The sequence below is a fragment of the Furipterus horrens genome, unplaced genomic scaffold (genome assembly GCF_987537825.1).
Source record: "Furipterus horrens unplaced genomic scaffold, mFurHor1.1.pri manual_scaffold_6, whole genome shotgun sequence".
NCBI classification, from domain to species: domain Eukaryota; kingdom Metazoa; phylum Chordata; class Mammalia; order Chiroptera; family Furipteridae; genus Furipterus; species Furipterus horrens.
Genome location: NW_028327176.1, coordinates 165410819 through 165437968, shown reverse-complemented (window position 1 = coordinate 165437968; position 27150 = coordinate 165410819). Strand labels below are relative to the sequence as shown.

Here is a 27150-nt window from a genome sequence, read left to right as displayed (position 1 = left end):
TGCTGGAAACAGCCAAAGTGCTCATCTGTAGATGAGTGGATCAAAAACTGTGGTACATTTACACAATGGAATACTATGCAGCAGAGAGAAAGAAGGAACTCCTGCCATTTGCGACAACATGGATGGAACTAGAGAGAATTATGCTTAGTGAAATAAGCCAGGCAATGAAAGAAAAATACCATATGATATCACCTAATACAGGAAACTAAAGAACAACCTAAACAAACAAACTAAATAGGACAAAGAGCAGAATAGCAGTCAATAGGGGGGAGGGGGGAGGGGGGAGGGAGAGAAGGGGGATAAGTAAGGGAAGGGTCTAGTCAAGGAACATGTATAAATGACTCATGGATACGGACAATGGGGAAGGATATGATTGCGGGAGAAGGGATGGGCTGGGTGGGGGGAGCAATGGGGGAAAAATGGGACAACTGTAATTGAAAAACCAAAAAGGAAAAGGAAAAAAAAAATGATAGAAACTTTCTGAACAACTGCTTTCAAAATTATTTTTGTATAATAAAAGATGCTTTTGGAAGACAATTAATTTCTCACTCATTGACCAATTTTGTGTCAGATTTGATGTTGTCACTACATTTTGTGGCTAGAGAGAAGCTCTTACATAGAGAAATGGTAAGCAATAGTGTTTACTTGTTCTTTGCTGATACATATATTGTCAATTCTACCTTCATTGTAGTCCTTTGAAGTGATATATTAAATTCATGTGTTCATTTTGTGAGTGTTCATTAGTTAAAAAATGGTACTAGAACTCATGAAAACTAGAAAATTACCAGAAATTCTTGGAGGAATAATAGACTAGTATTTAGTATATATGGGTACTTTTATTGCCAACACTGTTAACTTATATATGTTTGAAGCTGTGCATACCGGTGTCTGATTTTTAATAAAAATAATTACAGTTTTAAATATATACTTAAGCATCTGCAAATGAAAATATTATCTTTCCATATTACATTATTCAACATAAAATATAGAAAAAAAACATTAAAAGATTTTAGAAATATAAATTCATCTTTTCTCCAATAGAAATTTTTTTTTTACATTTAGAACACCATAATTCTCTCATTTATTTTACCTATGACTAGATGATAATTTTATAATGCCCAGGATCTTTTCATTATAATCAATTTTCAGAAAGTACCAAATTATAATAGGCATTTAATAAATGTTACTGAAAATGAGAAAGTCATTAATTTAACATGGAACCTATTACTATTTTATGTTGTGGAGGTAGTTGAAATCTAATAATATTTCCTTCCCTAGAATTTTAACAACTAAATATGTTTTAGCCAGTTTTTAAGAAAGGCTTTATAATTTGTATCAGTGTGTGAAATGTATCATATATCAAACATTTTACACCCAGATTTATACAATTTAATTGGATACACTAATATGGCTGAATAGCCATTTATTTATTTATTTATTTATTTATTTATTTATTTATTTATTTATTTTAGAGGAAGGGGGAGAAGAGAGAGAGAGAGAGAGAGATTGCTTTTTGTATGTGCTTACTGGGGATCAAACCTACAACCTTAGCATATGGGGACGATGCTCTAACCAACTTACCTACCTAGCCAGGATTGAATAGCTATGTTTAAGGCAGCATGTAGATGGAGGGTCAACACAAGATGAATAAACTACTCTTCCTCCCATAACAAAGTTTAAAGCAGTGAGGAGGAAAAACACTGGGCACAAATGAATAATTTTCATAATAAAATAAGACCGGAATGTCATTATATTACTGATATTATGAGTACACGTGTGGTTTCGATCCATTGAGTTGATTGTTCTGCCATCTGTGGTAATAGCAAGGCTTCTTTTAATGTCATCTGCAATATTGAATTTGGGATACTTCACACTTTACATTTCAGTACTTTTGCTTTGATTTATTACCCAGTTTCTGCACTTTAATGAAAATATGTCATGACCCTTTGGCAATGAAAATTTAGTGTTTCAGTATAGGGAAAAAAACTTGTCAAATCTGGTGAATCCTGGACATGTGAGCCAAGACCTTTTGGGCTTGGGATGGTGCTGGTTGGCCTACCCACACATAACAATAATATCCTCCTTTGTATATGTCTAAGAACCAAAAAAAGAAACACTTCTTGACTTTACTAGGTTAACATGGAGTCTTCAGGAGCAAAAAGAACTGGCTACTGGGTTAAGTTTATTTTTTAAGGGACTTTAAAAAACATTTTGGGAAACTTCACAAGATCCACTTGTATCTAAGCATCAAAACTACTTCAAGTTATAGAGGCTGAACTACCCCAGGCCCATAAACAGGAAGCTGTCTTTGTCCATGAATGACAGTCTAGAATAGATCACATTTGCAGTTTCTCAGAAACTCTGACATTTGTTTAAATCTGTCTTTATTTTCCTCTATGAAAAATATTCAAAGGGGTCTCAACCAGATCTTTCAACCATCTTGTTTCACAGGAGGAAACAGACTATTTTGAAAAGAAAAGGCTTGTATTAACTCACAACTTGGTGACAGATAATCTCCATGGAAAGCACTCTGGTAACATTTACAAGAGAAAGATTTTTTTAAATTGGTGTTCTATTACAGTTGTCCCAATTTTTCCCCCATTGCTCTTCCCTGCCTCACCCTCTCCCTGCTCCCACAGTCAACCCCCACCCTGTTGTCCATGTCCATGGGTCCTTCATACATGTTCCCTGACTAGACCATTCCCCTTCTTTTCCTCTTGATATCCCTCCCCTTTCCCCTCTGGTCAGTCACTCTGTTCCTTGTTTCTATGCTTCTTGTTCTATTTTGTTCATTTGTTTGTTTTGTTCATACGATTCCTCTTATAGGTGAGAAGGAGAGAGATTCTGTGGTAAAGCAATGTGTAGCTCTCCATATTACTATGGAGGTCTTATTGAAGGTAGTTTGTTGACATTCTTCTCTAATTTAAATGAAAGGCTGAATTAAACCCCAAGGAGAGTAGATAATTGCCAAAAAGATTTTTAAGATTAACCAAATGATTTATATTCATGTGCATTCACAAATTAACATAATTACAATATAATCCTTGTAAGATATAAACTGATTATAGAAACCAGATATTGGAACGTACAGATGAAAAGAAGTAATTTAAGGGTCTAAATTTTGAAAAATTTCTATATGTTTTTATTAAAGTATAGTTGATATACTATATTGTATGAGTTTCAAGTATACAGCATAGTTCTTCGACATTTATATGCCTTATAGAGCTATCACTCTGACAAATCTAGAAAGCATGTCATTGAAGTTATTATGTTACTATTGACTATTTTCCCTATGCAAAGTATATATTTTGTATTCAAATCACAACCTCTGTATTTACCTGTACTTTACTGCTTCAAAAATCTAATTTTAAGGCAAAGGCCTTAATATATGTATTGGTGTCTTAATTGCAACTTTTTCAAAGTATTCTCAATAACATTATAATTTTTTAATTGTGCAACATAAATCACATATGATAAATAGAATATTAAGAACTGCACTTTATATTAGTTTCTTTTATTATATATTAATTTAATATTCACTGTATTAATAAAATAAAAATAACTTCCATTAAGAATGAAAATGAATCTCATATATCCCTCCATGATTCAACACTAGCATTTATCATGATAAATAACTCTAGTTGTAATGTAGATCATTAAATAATCCTAAGAAAATATCCTTTGTATTTCAAGCATTAATTAATACTTATTTGTAACATAAAATTATTCATTACATATTTAGAAAAGTAAAAATCTACTTATTGTAAAACTAGCTTAAAGCTATTCAGATTACCATGTGTCTCCATCGTCATTCCAAGGAACATCATTTTTATTAAAGGGATTACTTAATATTTATACAATGTGCCAGAATATGTTCTAGGCAGCCCTAATATATGAAAGGCATGTTATGCCCGCAGGGATATCCATTCTCTTTAATTGACATGAAAACAAAGGAGAACAGTTTTCACAGCATATAAACAGTAAAGTCTCCGTCTCTGCGATGGTGTTTTCTCTGTGACAGGTAGCTACCGGTGACTGGTGACTGTAGTTGTATAACCAAGGATTCTGTTTCCTAGTTGCTTTGTGATTAAATATAATTTTAAAACAAAATTTGGTTTCTGATTTCTATCATATATTGAGCTCATTTTTGCTCTGCAGAGTAGGAAATAGTCAATCATTTTTGTTCTGGTTCTCACTGAATCAGTAGGCAGAAATTTGTAGTCAATGTTTCTATTTCTTCCCTAGGTAGTTTTTTTTAAAAGGAAAGTGAAAAAAAAAAAAAAAAAGTGACAAAATTTTCCTGCATTCGGTTAACTGGAATCTATCATATAATTTAGATACTGAATCAAGTTAATTTTTTCAGAAATATAAAAAGGGTATAAATACAATAATTATCCAGTTGCTATTACAAACAAGATTTTTAAAGTATTATTAAGTAAAACCATTGTGACAATTTTATGAAGCAGCATTTATACTCTCTACTTTAGAGTTAAAGTAACTAAAATGATGAGGTAAAAAAATTTTCTAAGATCTCACAACTAATAAATGTTATGGTTTAAAAACATAATCAAATCTACTTGACTCCATTATTTTTCATTCTATCACACAAAGCCATGAGAAACATATATGGATTGGGTTTCCCAGCGTTCTCTAGAAATGCATGATTATGACAAGGAGTAGGAAAACAATACCTCTAGTTACCTCTCATTGAGAGAGAGAGAGAGAGAGAAAGGAAGGAAGGAAGGAAGGAAGGAAGGAAGGAAGGAAGGAAGGAAGGAAGAGGAAGAAAGAAAACCTTCCAAATATGAAGGAGTAGTCTAAATCAGAAGTTAATCTGTTGGCTTATATTTGTAGCTAACATACTATACATAACCTTTTAAGAAGCTATTTGGAATAAAAATCTGTGATTTGAATAATCTTTCAGCACCCTATTCATTATAGGCAGCATTTTACCCATAACATTGAAATTCTAGAATGAAGCTGAGAATTTTCAAGATATTCATCATAGCTAAAGCAACACAATCCCTCTCTAAGTCATTTGATTATATTTAAATAAGAAAATCATAAGAAACTTAATTATTTTACCATATACCAGCAATAAAAAAATTTAACTTGAAATTAAAAACACTATCATTTACATTAGCACCCCAAAACTGATGTGTTTAGGAACTGATCTAACAAAATATGTCAAGATCTACATGAATAAAACTATAAATTTTAATGAAAAAAATCAAAGAATAACTAAAGGAAAGATATTACATTATTACATAGAGGAACATTCAATATTGTTAATATGTCAGTTATTCTCAACTTGATCTATAGATTTAATGCAATCCCAATCAAATCCCAGAAAGTTATTTTGTAGATTTCAAGACATTGATTGTAAAGTTTATTTACTGAGAACAGCTAGCACAATGTTGAAGGAGAATGAAGTCAAAGTGATGACATTACCCAAATTTTTATAAAGCTACAGTAATAAAGACAGTGTGGTATTGAAGCAAGAATAGATAAATGATCAATGAAACAGAAAATTAGAGCTTAGAAATAGACCCACATAAATGTAGTTATTTAATTTTTGACAAAGGAGCAAAGGCAATTCAATGGAGAAAGAATAATCTTTTGATACTAAACATCTACATGCAAAAAAATATGAATCTGGACATTGGCCTTACACCTCTCACAAAAACTAACTCAAATGGAGATAGGCCTCAAAATGTATCTCATAAAACACAAAACTATACAACTCTTTAAAAATAACATTGGGGAAAATCTAAAGACATTAGGTTTGACAATGATTTTTTAGATACAATACCAAACCATAATCTATGAAAGAAAAATTGAGAAGTTGGACTTTATTTAAATTAAAAATAATCTCTCTGCAAAAGATACTGTCAAAGGAATGAGAAGCCAAGCCACAAGTTAAGTGAAAATATTTGTAAAACAAGTATCTGATAGAGAACTTGTATACAAAATATAAACAGAACTCTAACTCTTAGAGAAGTTCTATACAAAATATAAATGGAACTCTAACTCTTAATTCTCAGCAATATGAAAATAAACAACCCAGATTTAAAAATAGGCAAAAATCTAAATAGACTTCTCATCAAAGGTTGCCTGCGAGAGCAAGTGAGCATATGAAAAATGCCCAACATCATACATTATTAAGGAATCACAAGTTAAAACAATGAGATACCATTATACACCCACCCATTAGAATGCCTAAAGTCTAAAACACTGATAACACCATGTACCAGCAAAGATGTGGAGCAATGGCAACTGTTTCTCATTGTTAGCAGGAATGCAAAATGGCACAGCTACATTGGAAGGACACTTTAACAGTTTCTTAGAAAATTAACCATTCTCTCTCACATGACCTAAAGAACTTGAAAATGTAAATCCACACAGAAAAAAATCTATGTCCATAGATGTTTATAGTACTTTTATTAATTATTGCCAAAATCTGGAAAGCAACCAGATGCCATTTGGTAAGTGAATGGAGAAATAAACTGTGGTAATCCAGAAAATGGCATATTACTCAGCGCTAAATAGAAACGAAGTATCCTGCCTTGAAAAGACACAGAGAAACCTTAAATGCACATAGCTAAATGAAAAGAAAAAAAACCTGAAAAAGCTACATACTGTATGATTCCAAGTGCTTGACATTCTGGGAAGGGCAAAACTATGGAGATGGTAAAGAAGAAAATGGCTCATCCCCTCTTTGCCACTTGGAAACAATTTTAAATTGTCTTGTCTACTCAGAGGATGCAGAGTAATGGAAAGACAGCCAGACGTAGGACATCATAATAAACATTAGCAATGCTTTAAAATGCATACACTTCTTTCACAGACCATATTGTGCAACCCAGCAGAATACATAGCACTAAGTCAAACATTTAAATTAAAAGCCCATAGCTGACTAAATATTATTGTACCTGTTTATTTTATTATATTGAAAGGCAGCTGCTTTCTAAGTGAGAGCAAATTAAACTTTGTTAACAAACTTCTTTAATTTGATGGCGTGAACTCTAAATTGGTGTTTGAAAACAAGTGTCACAATGTACATATCTTGACCATAAAGTAAATATCCTACTCATTTTTATGCCTTGTATAGAGCAACGGAAAGAGATCTGCAGTAGAAGCCATGGTGTCGTAAATATAATGTTAGCCTGGTCTCTGGAGAAGCTGTATATCTTTGTTCAAGGGACTTAATCTTTGTGGTGTGTTTTGGCATTCCACTGCATGTAACTTCAACATGCAAAATGGATAAAGACACTCTGGTGTAAGAGGGAAGGGGCCTCCCTGTCTGCTCCATCTTACTTTCTGTCCTAGCGCAGGAGGACCACACAGAATACAGTGTGAAAACCATTTAAGAGAATACTGCCCAGGTTCTTTCCAGTTCTGAAATTCTTGGTTTCTGTGTAAATATCCAAAACATCTTAACTTCCGATTCACAAAGAACAAGACGTTTACCCAAACAATGCTGTTCAGACTCATAAAATTTGAGGGCTGAAAAAGAATTTGGCAGACTATTTAGGTTGTCTGCCTTGCTCTGAATAGATGTGGCCTGAAATAACCCTAGAATAATTCTTTTTTTTACTATGTAGAAAAAATACAAACATGCTCTTCTTAAGAAATTCCAACCAAGTACTTTCTCTAATGGTTCATTTTTTAAAGGATAATTCTATCTACATTGCCTTTTGTTCATCTTCTATGAAGATGGAAATAATTACTATTCACACAGAACACTCAAAAGGAAATTATTAAGTTCCTGTGCTATCCAGAACAATCTGCTAGCTGCTAGAGATACAAAGGTGAACAGAGTCCAGTTGCATTCATAAAAGCACAGATCAGGGAGGAATAGTTCTGCATGCTGGGTGCTGGAAGGTCTCAAGAGAAGAGCACAGGGAAGGCCTGGCTCCTCAGCCTATCCTGGTAGATGGAGTAGTCAGAAAAGTTTCAAGTTAATTCTTACACAACATTTTGAAGGATGAAAAGAAGTTAGTCACCCAGGAAAAGGGTAGAAGTGTTCTCAATAGGAAATCATGAGATAGGGAAGTATGAGAGACCATGGGATACTTAGGGGCATTTTAATGGCTGGTCCACAGGACTCCTTCCTAAGCTCCAAGTCCAGAATGGAGCTACAAGTCTAGAGTGGTCTCAGAGATTTCAGATATCCATAAGGCAGTGGAATTTTAAACTGGGGACTGAGAAAATAAAATTTGAGCGTTATAAAGATTTCCCTCCATCAGGTATGTGAACAAAGTAGTATTGGATTCGGGAGGTGAGAGGTAGAAACAGAGTTAGATGGCTTTTTCTGAAGTCTAGGTGAGAAATAATGTTGCTGCACACCAGCTGCTCAGTATCTTGCATCACTTTAGTTCCTTTGCTCTGACATAGCCCTCATTTTTCTATGGCTGGGCTTAGGTATCATCAGCACCTCAGATATGGACAAGAGCTGAGAAACACTTTTCTTCTGAAGTGTCATGTAGTAATTTTACCATATTTTCTATAGTTATTATTTCATTTGTTAGCAGTTAGCTGATTGTGTGATTCTATGGGGTGTTAGAATTGTAAAACTGCAATTTGCAGGAGATCTTCTAATTAATCTGGTCTGTTTTCATACCAGATTTCTCCAAAACCTAGGTTTCTTCTGGGGAAACCACAGATGAAGACATGGGGATATGATGCAGACAAGCGTTTCCAGCTCTGTCAGCCAGTATAACAAGAACCAGCCTGCCAATCCCTGGATCAGTACCATCCCTGCCTCCGACTGTAGCCACACCTGCACGGTCACCCACATGAACCATTTTTCTTGTTTTTGCGCGCTCTAATCAAGATTTTGTTCATAAAATAGATATTGTTGCTAAAATTGTTACTCTCCCCCACTTCCTCAATGAAGAATGAAGGCCCAATGCAGCTGAAGGTCTTGGCTGTGTTTACCCTTGAAGAGTGGGTAGCACAGCTCAAGCTGCAAAACTGTTGACACATATTCAGGGAAAGCTGGAACCTCCTCCAGAATCTGAAACTAGCCCTGACCCCATGTAATACTCTGATCCTGCCAAGACTCCTCCTTCCAGGCAGATATTAATAGCAGGGCATTTCATCCTTCCTATTTTATAAAAAAGCAACTTTTTAAGATTCATTTTCTTCCAATGTGAATATGTACTATTTGTGTTGTGTGTGCGTTCCTGTGTGTAATGAGATTGATAAGTAGATTTAGATTTATGTATTCTGTGTTGGTTTAAAAAGGTAATTTTAGGGTATCCTTGTACAGGTTAAACTACTAAGTAAGAAAGTCAAATTTTGAATTCAGACTAGGGCACACTGCAGATTTTCTTTCTTTCTTTCTTTTTTTTTGGTCTGGAGAAGTTTAAGTTTTGGGGATCACATACAGATATTTAATTAATCACCAATAATTCTAAAAAGTAATAGTAAAAAAGTGGCCCTCGAAATTTTGTGGGTAAAACTATCATGTGGGGAGTTTGTTAAAAATGTAATTTCCACACACTTCCCCAAGATGTTTTCACTAAGTGATTCCAGGACAGGGGTCATCAATCTCCATTGTCAGTGAAGACTTCAGATGACTCTAAGGAGATTGTTGTAGCTAATAATTAGATTTTAAAAGAAGGGGTTAGGCCCTGGCTGGGTAGCTCAGTTGGTGAGAGAGCCCTCCCCATGTGCCAAGGTTGCGGCTTTGATCCCCGCTCAGGGCATATGCAAGAATCAACCAATGAGTGCATAAATCAGTGAAACAACAAGTCCATGTCTCTCTTCTCTCTCTCTGTCTTGAAAATCAATAAATAAAAATATAGTTAAAAGAAGGGGTTAGTTTAATGGTACTGCTGACCCCCTTAACATGGCTCGTTTCCTTTAAGTAAAAATACATGAGTCAGGAACATGGACTCAAACCACAGCCCTACTAAGTCTTATGTGATCAAGCTGTCATAGGGTTTATTCCCAGCATGGTTTCCATTTTCCTTAGCCTAAGCATCTTTCACCAGGCACAAAGTTAATGTGTTTGGCACAACAAAACTTATTTCTTTTTCAAACACTTATTCCACCCATCATCATCTAAATAACTGCTAGATAATGAGCTACATAAAATTGTTCTATTGTCTCCTATGTGTAGTTTCCAAAGAGCTTCTAAGTAAGAGCAAAATTAAGAATAAATAATAATAATCAAATTTTATTGCTGTACTTGTTTGGAAAGAAAAAGCAAAATAAAGCATTTCGACTTTTATACAAAGTCATCACAACTTAATTTAAAACTACTTGATATAATAAAAATATGCTCTATTCACTTTTTTTTTTCCTGTGATGATGAGTAAAAATAAGCTGAAGGCAGTAAATGGCCTGTAGGACCTTTAATGGCCTGCAAAGCTTTTTGTTTGTGGATTATTTCCAGTTCCATTTCATTAAGAAGAACTTACTTCCAGAATACAGAGGCTGATTACTTCAAACCCAGCCACAGATGGAAACTGGAGAAAAGCATTTGCTTGATGACCAGACCACATTTTGATAGATTCAGACTAAAGGAGAGAAGGCCTTATTGACAGTTACTTTCTAAATCAAAATACTGTAAAAAAACCCTTAATATATATGAGAAGATTCTTCCTATTCTTTTCTCTTTGCTGCTTTATTTATTAATTTCCTTCCTTCCCTCTCTCCCTTCTTCCTTCCTTCCTCTTTTTCCCTTTCTTTTCTTTTCTTTCTTTCTTTTTCTTTCTTTCTTTCTTTCTTTCTTTCTTTCTTTCTTTCTTTCTTTCTTTCTTCTCACTTTCTTTCATTCTTTCTTTCATTTTCTTTCTTGTGAGTGGGGAATATTTCTAAAATTTCTGTGGGATAATGTCTGATCTCAAATTAGGCCCAGTTGACGTTAGTAATAATAACCATTGCTGACTGTTTATTATTTATCAGGCATTGTCTTGAGTGCTGTATATTTGTTAATTCACTTAATTCTCATGATAACCCTGTGAAGTGGGTATTACTATTATCTTCACTTTATACACAAGGAAACAGTGGCATGGAAAAACTAAGTTACTATAGGATAATCTTACAGCGATTGTCTATAAGAATGAAAGCGAACACAATCCCCTGTTTCTGTATTAAACAATGCTGGGAGCAAGCACAGTTTTCAACCCCATTTTTAACAATTCTATAAACGTAGTCCAAGGAAACCTGGCTCCTGGACTGTGATCCATGTAAACTAGCTTACATACAAACTAATTGCTTGCTCCTCAATACTTGACCCAAGACTTTTGCCTTATTCTTGGGACATGTCCAATGCTAAGGCATTCATAAATTCATCCCAGTTGCCTGCTGTGCAACATCTACCTTAAAATCACCCAACCTTTCCCCTAAAACTCACGAGTAGCTTCCCTGATCTTTATCTTCTAAGACACTACTAAGACAGTCAAGGTGGCTGGTATTCCACTTACTGAAGTACTTCATAAACTTAGTTATGCTTGGTCAGTAGGTTACTTCAAGAACATATTTGGCAGCTGACTTCTGCCTAATACTTAGGAGGAATTAGAAGATTGTATTTTGTTATAAATACAATAACTATCTCTTTCCCCTCTAATTCTCCTCAAATCAAAAATATCACCATAGCAGAATAGGGAAATTGACATCAAACTTCAGTAACTAGTTTAAAAAAATTGGCATTGTCTTAAAATAAGAAATCAAAACTAAAGTAATTACACCTGTGTGGTTTTCAAATTAAAAATCTTTACAAAAGTTCACTACAAATAAAAAAGAGTCTGAGTGACTCCTTCAATCCAGTGGAACTGAACAGGATTAAATTAATTAAAAAGACGCACTTGTCTGTATGTTACAAATTCAGTGTAAGACAATATTTTGATTCTTAAAGTTTACTCAATCAGGAGACCAACAAGAATGAAGAATTCAAACGTTGAAAACATCAAACAAAAACAAAGCTAAACAAACAAAAGTGCAAAACCTAGTTATCTAAAAATAATGTAGCCAGGAAGGAGTTCTTAATAAAGGACCCATTCCATGGTGAATATTTAGGGTGGGAGCACACAATGCACAAGGAGGTCTCGTGTTTTGGAAAGAGCTGTAAATATATTCATCGGAGTTAAACAATCATCTGTGTCTAGTCAAGCATGCGTGCTCTCTGCTCTCCTGGCTGTCACTGCTGTCGATCTGGGGTTGAGAGGTAATGGCTTCATGATTCGAGGAAACTGCTGAAGTGTGTACTCAGGCTTCAGTTGGAGAGATGGGTTCATTTATCATCATAATAAGCTATTGCCATCGAGAGGTCACAACTCATTGAAGAGACAGTCTAATTGGCTCAATTCAGTTGGCTTTTGACGTGCCTCAAGGAGATAAGCACTCTTTTGCAGGTAATTTTCAATCACCCAACAAAGTACCTGTTTAATAATTTATCACATTTCCGACTGGGGTCTTATCACATAGCTCCTTTCTCCATGTGGCAAATGTCAGATTATAGAACCAGGTAATAGAAGGAGAACTTCAGAAAAAATAAGGTGAGAGAGCATTTGCTTTGACTCAAGTACTACTGTTAGAAGTGATAAGAAAGATCTCAGGAATAAAAATGCAAGCTTTATGCTTCCCCAACAGGCTCTGTAGATAATGACAGAATTTCCTTAAATTATCAGGAAAAAGTACTATTTGAATTTTTGTAATAAATTAAGCATGACAACCAATTTTTACCTTATAGGACTGGGGCACTTACCACTTATTAAGTAGTCATATCAAAGCAATAATTTTTAATAAAAATAATTAATATTAAATAAATATAATAATAGTTAAAATATCTTATTTTACAACTTGCACAATATTCTGTTCTTGAGTGGAGCAGTAGACAGTCTCTGAGGCAAACTCATCTCAATACAAATGTTAGCTAAATATCATTGTATCTACAAATACATACTATTTTTCTCCATAGGTTTTTACACAAATGATAGTCATATACACACTATTCTGCTTCTAGATTAAATTACTTAACCATATAGCTTAGATCATTCCATATGAGTATAAAAAGAATATTTCTTATTTCTTTACAGTTTTATAGCGTTAGATTGCATGTATGCACCCCAAACTCTTTCTGTCAGTGATAGACATTTTTGCAGTTATTACAAACATTTATGAACAAATAACAGCATTTTACATGTCTATACATACCTGTAGGATAGATTCCCAGAAGAGAAATACATAAGTATATGTGCATTTGTAACTTTAGTGAAGATTTCTAAATTGGTTGTCTTGGATTGCATCAAGGTACATCCCAAATATTGCTATATAAAGATCTTCATCTTTTTAAAGTTTTAGTAATAGCATTTTATCCATTTTTGTGATTTTCTTAAAATAGATTACACATGATTTCTCAGTGTTATTGTCACATTAAGAGTAAGGTTGAACATCATGTCATATATTGAAGAGCCACTTGTATTTTCTATTCTATGAATGGTTCATTCATAGTGGTTGACCATTTTCCTGTTGTACAGTTGGCCTTTCTGTCATTAACTTCAATAATCTTTTTAGATACTAGAGAGATTAGCCTTCGTTTTGCTATAAATTATAACAACAATAAAATGTTTGGGGTTTTAAAAATAATTGGCATTTTATTATTTATGTTAGTTTTCTAGGGCTGCCAAAACAAGGTATCACAAACTGAGCATCTTAAGCAACAGAGTGTCATTGCCTCACAGTTCTAGAGGTTCCAAGTCTGAAACCAAAGTGTTGGCAGGGTTGGTTCCTCCTGAGGGCTGTGAGAAAAGGATCTGCTTTGTCTCTCTTTGGCCTATAGATGGCTATCTTCATGTTCACACGGTGATCTTCCTAAGGGTATCTGTCTCCAATTTATGCTTTTTTTATAAGGACACCAGTCATATTAGGTTAGGCTTCACCTTCATGACTTCATTTTTAACTCACTACTTTATAGCTACAGCGTACTGATCATGTTTATTATATATATGATATTCACTTCTCTAATTGGTTACTAAAGGGCAGAACTCTCAAATTCCTTTAAACACTAGGTTTTCGGTGAAGCAGGAATAGTGAGATACTTATCATGTCATTTGCATGGAAAGACATGAAGTGATGCTTGTTAGTTTTATTTTGGTAGCTTCAAGATAAAAGTACAAAACACTCTGCAGGTCTCTTAGAAAGCTGGCTAACGGATTTAATTTTTCACATTGCTTCAGCGCTGGCCTTTAAATGATATAATCTACTTATGTGTTAAAATTAACTCTCTGTGATTGTCCAGATGCTCTGTCAGATAGCAATAAATAGGCAGGGGACAAAGTGTCCTTTGGACAAAGTGTTCTTATTGATATACTCATAAGACTGTCTACAATATAAATTACTGCAGCACACAACTACAGAAATTCACAAAGCAATTGACATTTATTGAACAGCTTCTGTGTGTGAAGGACATTTCTGAGGATTCTGAACATTCGGAGAGAATGCTAGAATTCTCGTTTTGCGGATAATGAAAGTAGGACTCGACTAACTTGTGGACTGTGTCCAAGATCACAGGACTAATAAGGTAGCTGTCCAGCATTTGAATCAGATCTGTAAATGACATAAGTATCAGAGCGCAAAAAATAACTGACCAGGGCCTCCCTTTGCATAAATAATTGTTCAATCAAGTCTAATGAAGAAAGGAAGAAAATAATGTGTTTGTTTGCTAGTCCATGATCAAGGCATCAAAGGATTGGTCTGTTCTGAGGACTGCGAGGGAAGGGTCTATTCCTAGCTTCTCTCTTCGGCTCATAGATGGCTGTCTTCTCCCTGTGTCCTCAGGCCGTATTCCCTCTATACCTATCTGTGCCCCATTCTTCCCTACCACCTTGTTCTTTTCCCACTATAAATAAAAGCATAATAAGCAAACACAAACAAACAAACAAAAAACAGGTAAAAATGTTCTGGCCATGATAGGTTCATAAATGGCATAATGCTACCCTACTAAACTATAACAGTTGGTGATTGTGAGCTATTGTAAGAGGCAGAAGCCAGATATTTGGGGTTTTTCCCACACAGACTTGGGCTAGTGCATGAGAAGCAGCAATGCAATGGTTCCCTATGGTTCTCTGCACATAGAACATGCTATAAAGTGTTACTGAAAAAGATAAAGCAAAAAAAAAAAGTAAAGCTTTACATTAAGATTTTTTTGAACTCTTTTGAAGTGGGCTGGTTTGGCTCTATTTAGTTCTGAGGTAAAAAAAAATAGGGGTTGTAGAAGGAAAGCTTTTTTATGCTCTTGTTACAGCATAGTTTTCCTAGCCCTAAAGAGAGGACTATTCTGAGGTCCTGCATTAGGTGGCAATTAGTTGAGAAAGTATTATTATTTAGCTTTTTTTGATTCTCTTAATTTTTTTAAGAAAAAATTTTCTATATGGTATCATAGTCCTTTCACTGAAAAAATTTCTATATGGTATCTGCATTTCTTCTAGAGTAGATGTGTTGATGACAAAGTATCTCAGCTTTTATTTCTAAAATATAAAACAAAAACCTCTCTGAGGATTTTTATCTTTATCGCTCTCTTTTTTCATTCATTCATTCATTTGTCCCTTCCTTCCTTCATAATAATTTGATTCAGATATACCTGGGCATAATTTTCTTGTCCGTTTTAATTGATTGATTTTTCTCCTGGTTACAGTTTTTGTGCCCCTGCTTGTTTATATGCCCACTATTTTTTTATTTGAGGCCCAACATGATAGATTTTACATATTTGGGTGCTGGATTTTGTTGTAATTAATAAGTAGTAATGGTATTTGCTCTGTCGTGAGTTCATTTACTTGGAATAAGTTGGTTTCTTCTAAGGCTTGCTTTTAAGATTTGTTAGAGTGAATCTGGGGCAGCCTGTAGCCTGGGGCTAAGTTAGCTCCTTCACCAAGACAATACTCCCTGGGTACTTTATCTGATGTCCTTTCCATTATAGAGATATTCCATTATAAAGATGGTGGGAAAATGCTAGCTCTGTGCTAGCTCCAGGAATTGTTCCTCCTACGACTTTTTGATAGTTCTTTCACCAGACCTACAAAGTCTTCTCCCGTCCATCTCAATAGTCATCCATGCTGGAGGTTTAACTTCACACCTTTACAGATCTTTAAAGATCAAGATCTTTCTCTGTCTCTCCAGCTCCCCCTTCTTTAATATTATTGCCCACAAATTTTAGCTTTCTTGGCTTTCCTGAGCTGCAATCTCTGTCTTTCAGACTACGCTGCTTGGGTTTTGCCACAATGCATTTCACTTTGGAAACTGCACCCAACCAATAATCTGGGGGAATTGCATCTTCACGTCATTTGTCTCTCTCTTCTCAGGGATCACAGTCTAACACTATCTCTTGCCCAGCGCTGAAAACTGTTACTTCACATTTTTTCTCAAGTTTTCTTGTTGTTTAAGGCCAGTAGGTAAATCTTGATTTCATTATTTGATCAAATTCAGAAGCAACAATTCTAATGTATTGTCTCTGAAAAGCTCTATTAATATGATTTTTGAAATTATAGTTTTTGTTTCAACTAGAGTTTATTTTGATATGTAAGGTAAGGTATGGAGCAGAGAGTATTGTTTTTTTCTCTTTGGATAACCAGTGATAGCAGAACCATTTTTTATATATCTTATCTTATTATCATTGATCTGCAATATCTATCATGTTACAAATCAAATATTCATATATGCTTGGGATATTATTGGGCCATTTTTCAGTTCCATTGATCTTTTAATTTATTTTCACACCAATCATGTTCTGCCTTAGTCATTACATATTTTTAAAATGTCTTTATATTAGGGTTTTATTAAAATTCCATCTCCATCTTCTTTTAGGAATTTATTTGATTCTTCTTGGCTTTTTGCTTTGCCATATAGACTTAATCCTTGGTACTTTCAATAATTATTGCTATTATAAAGGACTTTTTAAAGATGGTTTTAACCAATTTTTGCTGATGTAAAGAAATAAAATTGACTTTTATATATTAATTTAGTGTATACTTCTCTTTTTAATTCATTTATTAATAATTTATTTTTTAAGGTCACAAAGCAGATAATCATATTATCTACAAATATCAGTTTTATTTCTTCCTTTTCAATTGCTAGACATTCTACCTCTTATCTTCCTGCACTGTCCAGATCTTCTGGTTCAGTAGTAAATAAATGTGGTCATGGTGAAAACTGTTTCATGTTCATGTTCTTAAAGAATTCTTTAAAGATTATTTATTAAATAAGATAGGTGCTCTTTGCTTTTGTGTAGATATTCTTCATTAGTTAAAGAAGTGCCTTCGAATCCTAATTTGCAAGTTTTAAAACATCATGAATCATTATTTATTTTCATCTATATCTTTTTTTGTCTCTACTGAGAGCATTGCTTTTTTTCTCTTTCCTTTGGTCGTTCAATATGGAGTTATTTAATCTGATTTTCTGATATTAAACCAACCTTGAAATCCTATGATAAAGCAACTTGACCAACTAAGTTTTACCATTTTTATACACAATGGATTCAGATGGTTTATGCTTTGTTTAGGATGTTTGCATTCATTTTCATCAATGAGTATGGATAGTTGAATATTTTCAGTGTCATGTTTTGTGCAGAGTTTATATAACCATTATCTCCTTTGACCTGGTAAGTAAACTCATACCAATGTAGTCCTAGATTATGTTAGTTTTGTTGGTTCCATATCACAAAGTCAACTCATATTGAAAGTACTGTTAAGGATACTCCTTAATTTTTCTTATCAAATCATTATTAAACTGAATGTTCCTGTATTTAGTACTTATTCAGTTAATCAATTGTAAAAACTGGTCTTTGTACCTATTGTACTTCATTAGAAGTCATTGTAAACAGAATAATGCACATGGATATTAAAATGCTATTTTCATAATAATGTGAGATATTAGAATTAAGGATTTATAACTTTTATTAGGAAAAGTATAAAGATAATATTATGACAAGTTTAGTTAGGTAAGCTTGGGAGATTTTTATATGTGACCTTGTGTCACATATAACATTACTATTACAATGATCAATAAATAGTTCTTGGCTTTTTTTTAATAAATATATTTTATCATTGATGCCTAACAATGTATTTGTTTTTTTCTAGGCAATAGATCTTTTTCTTGGTATTACTCCATTATCATATCATTCCTCATGAGATTTAATGCATGAAGTAAAAATTCATTCAGAGTTAACTTATTTTATTCACTTTTATGGTCATGCCATTCTACATATACAAAATACCCTCTGAATTAACCCAGCACTTAAATTGGAGGGAGGTAAGGCAAGGGAAGAGTTTGACCTTAACTTCTGAATAATTTTAAGGATGTGGAGGAAAGAAGTCACAAATACAAATTATGCTGCTAAAAGGAGAGTGGATCATGCTTGTTAGTGAGTTTTTAATTCTTTTTATACCAAGATTGAAATCCTCTTCCAACTTCCATATAAATCCCAACTCAAGAGTCATTTCTGAGGAAATCCTCTTCCAACTTCCATATAAATCCCAACTTAAGAGTCATCTCTGAGGACTCTTATTAAAACTTTTGTTGTTGCTAAGTGAGAGGCATTAATCATAACGTATTTTTAAGCTCTTTTTATGTGACAAGAACTACTTTGTTCTATAAATCTCAAACATCATTCTCCTTCACATCCATAGCTTTAACTTGGGATCTGAGAGGTAGAATTGAAAGTCAAGCAAGCACAACAAAGTAGTACCAAAGATTACTTTTAGAAGTCAGATGCTGTTTGGTCAGCAGGCTACTGATGTGCATTTTAAGCTAGGCAATACGTATTCTTGGCAAATACATGAAACAGTCTAAAAGCTTCTTTAAACTAGAAACAGAAAAGGACAACATAATGTTGTAGGAAATAAGCATTGTTTTGTAAGGAACAAATCACATAAGATTAATTTAATAATGCTCAGAGACTCAGAGGCAGGATTTCAAACCTTAGTGGGATTGCGGGAACAGTAGACAGGCCGAGCCAGATTCTCTGGGAACTTTATAGACGCGATGAGAATTGCTTTTGGAAGCTGCACTATTTCAGACCACTAGGGTAACCTTAAGTAAATGATTATTTCAGTGTTCCAATAGCACTTAGTTTACTAAAGCAGTCCATTATTCCAACTCTGAAATACCCAAACTATTTCTAAATGGCTGAACCTTGTAACAAATCAACAGGACTCTGTCCTCCAACTCCTTCCATTCTTGCCTAGTTCCATGCTTAAACAAATGCTCTAAAACCCAACATTAACATTTTCAAGCATTTTGAAAATGAAATGGTGCCTGGTACGGACCTTTGGGTACCTGACTTCATTTGCTTTGACTAGCTAGAATGAGGGGAGAAAATAAACACTTAATTGTGGCAACAGTGCTAAAGATTCATTCACATAAGAGGAAAAAAAAAAACATTTTCAAGATTGCTATTGAGGAAATAACTCATAGTTAAAATCATGTACATTTTTTTAACATTTTTTAAATGGGTAGTATAAAACTGTGCTAAGTTTTTCTAGGCCTCATCCACTACATGTATATCCACTTATATGTTCTTCATTGCTCCAAAAAAGGAACTGCAATCAATAAAAATGTTTCTTTGGTCAAAAAATATTTCTTTGGTAAGCTGCATACTGTTCTGGAGTTTTATTACAATCAGACAGACCTCTATGCTAGCAAAGTGTATCCCATATCAGAGGGGTTTTGTTATTTTAGGTTAAGTTCCTAAAAAAAGGAAGAATGGCATGTGGCATCTTCATACAGCAGAATATGCACAACACAGCATGTCCCCTTTCTGTTATACATAGCCTTGTAACCCAGTGACCGACTTGAAAAATGTTTGAAAATTGGTTATATAAATATTTAGGAAATGCTAATAGCATCTCATAAATATTTTTTCAACTTAGAAATTAACACTAAAAAAGCAGAGGAGGAATTATGTACCCACAGCCTCCTGGTCATTAATGTAAATGAAATTCAGTATCTAAGCAGATGCACTAGTTTCTTGATATACTATTTCTGTCAGATTCTGGCAATGACTCTGATTCGAACAGCAATTACTGGTAAAGAATTTAGCCTCAATTCTTTAGAAAAGTGGTTTTATTGAATTTACAAACAGGGCCCTACAATTTTCCACTTCCTTAGCAAGATATGAAATCAACCAAGCTAAGCATGTCATCATGACTATAATTTACGTGATGTGACATGACAGTCAAGATGTACTGTGGTAATTTGTGAGAGCTTGCAGTATTATTGCTATTATCAAAATTTTATATGGTTCAGTTATTAAGGCAAATTGTTTCATTCATACTGAGGTCTCTGACAGTAAACCACAGAGGGCTTCCACATTACATTAAGAGATGTCTTCCATATTCAAACAATTTGCACACCCTGTTACCATTATTTTGTTCATTGAATGGAAATTGAAGCATAGGCAAGCACAGCTTTTTGATGTGAAAATGATCTGTGGGGGAATATGAAGTGCTCCATTGTGGGTGGTTAGAAGAAACAGTTTAGACAGGATAAGGAAAGTTATCTTTGGGAACCAACAACTATGAACAGGATGTCCAAATTCTTTGCTCTGATGCTATTTAATACCCCACTTGGTCGTTTTCCTTCTGTCAGTTTGATTTTTAGCCAACAGAAAGAAAAAGCATATGACCAAAGAAGAAATGTTCGGAAATATGGTAAAGAATATTCTATTCTACGTTATCCTTAAATAAATTTCACTATAGTAAGAAAAATAAGATCTCTGAAATTCATCCAAGTTTGAGCCAAGTCTGTTTATTAAACTCCTCCGAGCAGGAAAAAAACTTCACAGCTTATTTTTTGGCATATTTAAGCTGTAGACATTCAAGTCTTATGTGCTCTTTTATTCTTATTGGGAATATAGGAGGGTCCTAAATAGAATAGGATAGACTGACTTCTTATTATTATGGACCTTGCAAATAAATGTTTAATTTGTTTTTTTATTGTAGTCGTATAATTTTATGCAATATATAACTGTCTCTTTTAAACAGCCATTCAAAAATAAAAATAAAAAAATAAAATAGCCATTCATTGAAAACATGTTTTATTCATTTACACGGTTTTCATAATAGCAACTTGAAGCCTACTAAAAATAAGGAAACTGGCAATGAGTTAAAATTTCTTCAATCTGCTAAAACCACCAGTTCTCAGTCACAAAGTAACATATGAACTATTACTAAAACTTTCTATCTCAGTACTCACATGCCATGACTAGAGAACCACTAACTCTAAATACATTTTTACTTATTTAACCAGTGAAAATTTCTTCAAAAGCAGCTCTCTATTCTTATAGGTAAAAACTAGACTTAAAAAGCATCAATTTGCTAAGGGATTTTTCTGTGTGTAATTAGGATAATTTAACTATCAGCCGACAAGGTATTAACTTTCACAGAACAAGCAAGTATTCACAGTTAGAATTACTATACCAAATTTTGTTTCCAACAAATTATTATGCAAAATAAAATGATAAAGGCCAATACATCTGTCTAAATAGTTAATCCACAAATGGAAAAAAAGTGTCTGCACTCCTGAGGCTACGTACATTTATCTGTATATATTTTTATTTAGGTGTGAGTGGGCTTTAAAACAAACATGCTTTCAATCTGGCACTTCTTTTAGGGTAGTTCTCTTTCTGAGCTCCAGGAAATATGTTGTTTACATAAGCTCCATGGAATGCATTAAATTAGTTAAGTAATAAGTTTCATTTCCAATAACATTCATACAAGATAGAAAAGTAGCTCCCTTGAATCTCAGCTTTGAAATGAAATAGAAACAGAAGAAGAAAACTTCAGTAAGTATCCCACCACAGACAACTCTAGAAAAATTATTTCAAGTATAACCAAGCAGATTCTTCAAATATGTATAATTTGTTCTGCAGAAGAATTCTAGTGCCCTCATTAATTTGTTTTTTTCATTGTTTGTTGACTCAAAAATTTACATAGAACAGCAACCATGCAAAGTTGTGAACTAGGGATGCCATGGCCCAATTAATTAAATCTAATTAATTGATTTTGGGAATGTAATATAGTATATGTTTGATATTCTCGTCTATCTTTAAACAAATAGTGAATAAATCCCATTCTTTTATTGATCTGTTAAAGCAAAGAAGCAAGCAGCATTTGGACTTACCTTGTTTCCCAGGTAGGGAGCTGGTGCGCTCCAGAAGTAGTCCTGCGGCAGGGCCCGGCGCGCCTCCACGCTGCTGATGCTGACCTGCTGAGGGGGCTCTGAGTCGTCCTGCTGGGGAGCCACCCGGATGTGGCCGGAGATGTCAGTCAGATACCAGCCACTCATGTCTTGTATCTTAAAAAAAAACCACAGTCATCATTAGTCAGGAAAAATAAAATCCATCCACTTCTCTTTCATATTCCGAAGTACTCATTTATTTGAAAATTTTAAAAACAAAAATATGCATTCATGAAGATCACTAAACTTATCATATGCACTCATTATAGGTTCTTTTTTTTTTCCTTGTTGTTTCTCAGAGTTTTGTTGGTACTTACTATATAATAATCTGTATTTATTGATTTAATGCTTTTATAAAATAATGATTCCAAATACCTCTTTCTTAATAATAGAAATTCATTCAAAATTATATAATGCTTAAAATGTTATATGAATTATCAGATAGTTTGATTTTGAATTTCATATTTTTCATTCCATTAGTAATTTCCTCTTGTTTATGAACTAAGTTATTTCAAAAGGTGTTACCTATAAATTCATGAAGCAGAGGAAGAAAAATGAAATATGCAAGTGCCTGAAAGATGGTTTTTCATTCAGTATTTCCTCTCTTTTCATTTATTTAAATTTCAACTTTGAGACTTAAAAACATTTTAATACACTAGCTTGTTGCTATGGCTATAGCTCACAATACTGTATCTACTCCTTCGCATGGCCTCAGAAGTGCTATAGGAACCCATGGCTTGGATCCTTGGCTCAGAAAAAAAAGAAGCTGTACAGAAGGACTCAGGGAATCTATGATGACTTGCTTTTCTATCTTTATCTTCCAACCAGGGGTGGGCATAAAGCTTCAATTCTGATTTAACTCGCCAGGTCTGGACAAAACACTGGACACTGAGGTTTACAGCTACGAGGGGCCCACTAGACCTGTGTGAGATGCTTGGTATTGTGGCTGATAAAGAGCAGAGTGGTAATGGTGATTATATGTGGATGAAATATTTTTTAAATGCCTTTACGTAGAAGTCATTTGATTCTGTATCTCCCAAAGCTGTAGAATTGTTGGAACTGCCCCAGCCAAAAGAGAAAAAGAGGCCAGATAAAAACTTCCTTGCCAGGTAGACAATAAGATATGTATTCCTTTATTTTCTTCACTTTCTAACATCACCCTCTAAAAATTCTTAGCCCAGTGAGGCTCAGAGGAACTTCTTCCCAGAAGACTTATCGAAGCACGAACACCAATGGACCTGGTTTCTGAAGACCAAGGCTGAGTGCCTCCTCTGTTCCTCTGCTAAGCATAAAACTTTGATACATTAACGGGGCTGTCTAGAAGTGGGGCAACTATAAACAAAAGGAGGAAGTTAGACTAGATTCCCATTTGCTGTTGGTTTTATGTATTCTGCTCCAAAAGTAATACATTTGATAAAGTATGTATAGGTTGAATTTTAGACATGAAAGAACAATCAGAAACTACTCATAATATTTCAGACTTGACTTAAAAGCAATACAGGCAGGAAAGAAATACAATAGTTGTATTAAGGATTAGTTAGCTGATTAAAGTCGAAAGGAAGGAAGATAGTTTATTGAAATAGCGATCTTTGTAAAACACTACTCTCATCACTCTTCTGCTAACATCCTTCAATGGCTCTTTAGGTATAAGAATTCAGCTTCTTAGCATACTAAAGCCTGTATGGTACCATTTCTCATTTGCCTTCTTGGCTTCTCTTTCTCTAGACTGTTTCTTGCTATTCTGTGCTCTTAAGAGTGGCTACACAGGTTATTTGTCATTCCCTGAAGGTCCCATTTTCCTCTCATAACTCTCCTATAAGGCGACAAATCACTGTGCACAACTGAAAGGGCAATAGGGAGTGTGGTGGGCATTGGATGAAGGAAGGTAAACATTTTTATGTTTACATTAAGGGAAAAAATTTTAGTAACTACCAAGTACGCAATAATTTGAAAAATTTTAAATTGACTAAGAATAATGATATTATCCAAATTTAGTGGCCCTCCCCTTTAACAATAAAAGGGCTCATACAACATCAAATATTAACTAAAGGCTTTTGGGTTACACACACACACAGAAATAATAAAACAATTTCTCTTAACTTGTATATCAAAAATACTGGGAGTGGATAATGTAATTCTTCACATCACAATCTGATCCTTCTCTATTGAATCACCTTCCCTTGGGGCTAGAAAAACATTAACTTCATTACTGCTTCATGGATACTGAAAAGGCTATTGTTTACCTATTCTAAGAGGTTCCTGTCTATACACTATTACAAATACAACCTAGTCTTCTATAAAAATACACAAATAGCATTTGAAAAAAAATTTATCACCCCTGCATTATAACTTTAAGTAGAAGCTCACTACAAGAAAAAAAATTAATTTCTTACGAAAGAACAACAGCAATAGCAAGAAGGCCCATGGAACAGTGTACAGAATTAAAAGGCTGCTGCTTACGTTTCCATAGGTCCAGTAGGAACTTTGACATCTGTTGGAAACCCCGGAACAGAAACACTCATCACATCCTTTATGATTATCCTCTTGCAAATTGAAGAAGCCAGATTTGCAGCGGCTGCAGTCTCCTCCTTCAACATTCTCCTAGAAATAGAGAAGTGTGTTAGCAACAGAGGTGCCCTTCAAAATTAAGAATTGTCTCTATTTCTGTTCAAGCAAAATATAAATTGTATGGTCTTCATTTTACCTCTCAAAAACATTTAAAGTAGAATGATATTTTTAAAAATCCCATTTGAAAGTTTCTTAGTAAGCTATATTCTTTCTAATTGCACTGATGGGAAAGAATACTGGACACTAACTTACCAAAGCAAAAGTTACCATTTGGTTTTTCTGCAGGTCAAGAGTATGTACTCAATGTCATGATAAATACAGCTATAAGTGAAATTGACTAAAATCAGTTTGGTTCATTGTCCATTGTTAACTACTCTGTCTAAGAACACATGATAACATGACAAAATTAAAGACAAACTAATACATGGATGTATAATAGAACACTGATATTATACATATGGTAAAGTACTTTTTAATTACATATTAAAAATGCTTACATTTGAGGAAATATAAGACCCTGACAGGTAGAGAAACTGGAGCAAACAGTCACAGTATTTGCCTGGTGAGACTAGATTGAAAAGGAGGGATGTTTTCCCTGCTTAATTTTCACAGCATTTTCTTTAATACAATCGTATAGCCAGTTAATCATAGATTAGTTTCATTAATTCTAGTCCCAGTATAATGAAAAATTATTTGTTTGTAGGTGGGCCTATAATGTGTGCTCAGGCCAGAGGAACCTATATGACAAAAAACTTGGAAGGGTATATAAATTTTCAATGTAAAAAATGGCTCAACTTGGCTAATAACTTATAAATGAAGGTTGCTTGCTTTCCAGGAAACAGATTCTTAATATTCCCTATATAAGCATTCGCTCTACATTTTTCTTTTTCCTTGAATTTCCTTTTTACCTCAATTCTGAAACTTTCCTTTTCCTTAGAGAAAACTGCTTGCTCAACTGTTTTCATAGCCCTTTATATAATTCTCTATTATAATCACAGAAAAAAGCACAGCTATTTCTTCTGAGATTGTTCTCTCCAGCTATATACCATAATCTATTCAGAGGTAGAAACCTTATCTTTGCTTATCTTTAGACTACCACATCCTGGTAGAATACTGAACATCGGTTTCCTAAAATTTTATTAAGTTTAAGTGAATCTCTTAGTTGTTGTGGTTTTCATGGATAGTAAAGTGTTATGCACATAGCATATGTTTAATACAAACCGTTTATAATAACCCAAGATTGTACAGAAGATAGAGATGATCAAAAGGACCAGGAACAAAAAGAGATAAATATGTAAGAATAAACAAATAACGAGGTTCTCCTTGTATCCAAGAGGACAATTTATTTGGAATTAACTTTTTGACTCTTAATTTCTATGACCCACTTATAAACTCAACCACTTCTACATTGCGTTTCTCTAGACCCGTTTCATGTGTCAAACTTTACCATGTTGATATGTACACAAATTCAATTATTGCCATTGAAATTCTTACTAGTTTTTATTTCTAAGGTAGATTTCAGATATTTTGAGATGAGAGATGTCAGAAAATTAATCAAACTAATTTCAGACTTATGGTGACAAATAAATTCCCAAAGCCCTAAAGTTGAAAGTATCTTCTGAAGAGTATACAGGCAGTAAAGATGAAACATTTATAATTATAATTTAGCTTTTCCCATTGAGGAAAGAGCACAGCTGTTCTGTACACTGTGTTCTTATGTTTTCGGTCTAATCTACCTTTCATTTACTCTAATTTGAAAGCTTGTAATATCACCCTTCTGAGATTCAGAGTGAGTTCAACAAGAGATTTTGGGACAGTAGTTGCATTTTTCTTAGCTCCATTTTAGACTGGAAATATGAGTTTGAAAAAAGTTATAATTAAATAATTGCAATATTCAATTTTATCTAATGACCTGAAGCAATGAATAAGGGTAGAAATTCTAGGAAATACAAAAATGGTGGGTCAAGGTCTCAGTATTTAAAAGTCAACATCTAGAGTTGGGTAAAAAGGTATATTTATAATCAACAATAATGCAAGTTGGACCATGATAAGTGCATCTCAGAAATAAATTAAATTAGGGGAACACAGAAGAGAAGGGACTAAAATGCCTGCTATAAAGGTTTGAAAGGCATTATCACATAGTAGAATTTGACCAAAACCTTGAAGCATGGTTAAAAAATTCAGTCTGTTGTAGGAGATAGAATGAGAAAGCCATGTTATCAAAGATATTGGGAACAAGAAATGATCCAATGAGTAGAAAGTTCATTTATTATCTATTCTTTTAAAATACATGTATTAAATATTTTCTATACATGAGAAACTTCACTTGGTACTTGAATTCCAAGGTCCCTGTCCTCACATAGTGAACATTTAAGGCCATCCCTAAGAGATTTGTATAGT

At 33.9% G+C, this 27150-nt stretch overlaps 1 protein-coding gene across 1 annotated transcript in view; it reads right to left on the bottom strand.

The window, feature by feature from the left end:
* The window catches only part of LAMA2 (laminin subunit alpha 2), a 521547-nt gene that overhangs the window by 252949 nt on the left and 241448 nt on the right, over positions 1-27150 (bottom strand). The window contains exons 11-12 of the mRNA XM_090279831.1: positions 24643-24783; positions 22126-22299 (exon numbers count right to left, since the gene is read on the bottom strand). Of these exons, the coding sequence (XP_090135957.1) occupies positions 22126-22299; positions 24643-24783 (315 nt within the window). The remainder of the gene's footprint in view (positions 1-22125; positions 22300-24642; positions 24784-27150) is intronic.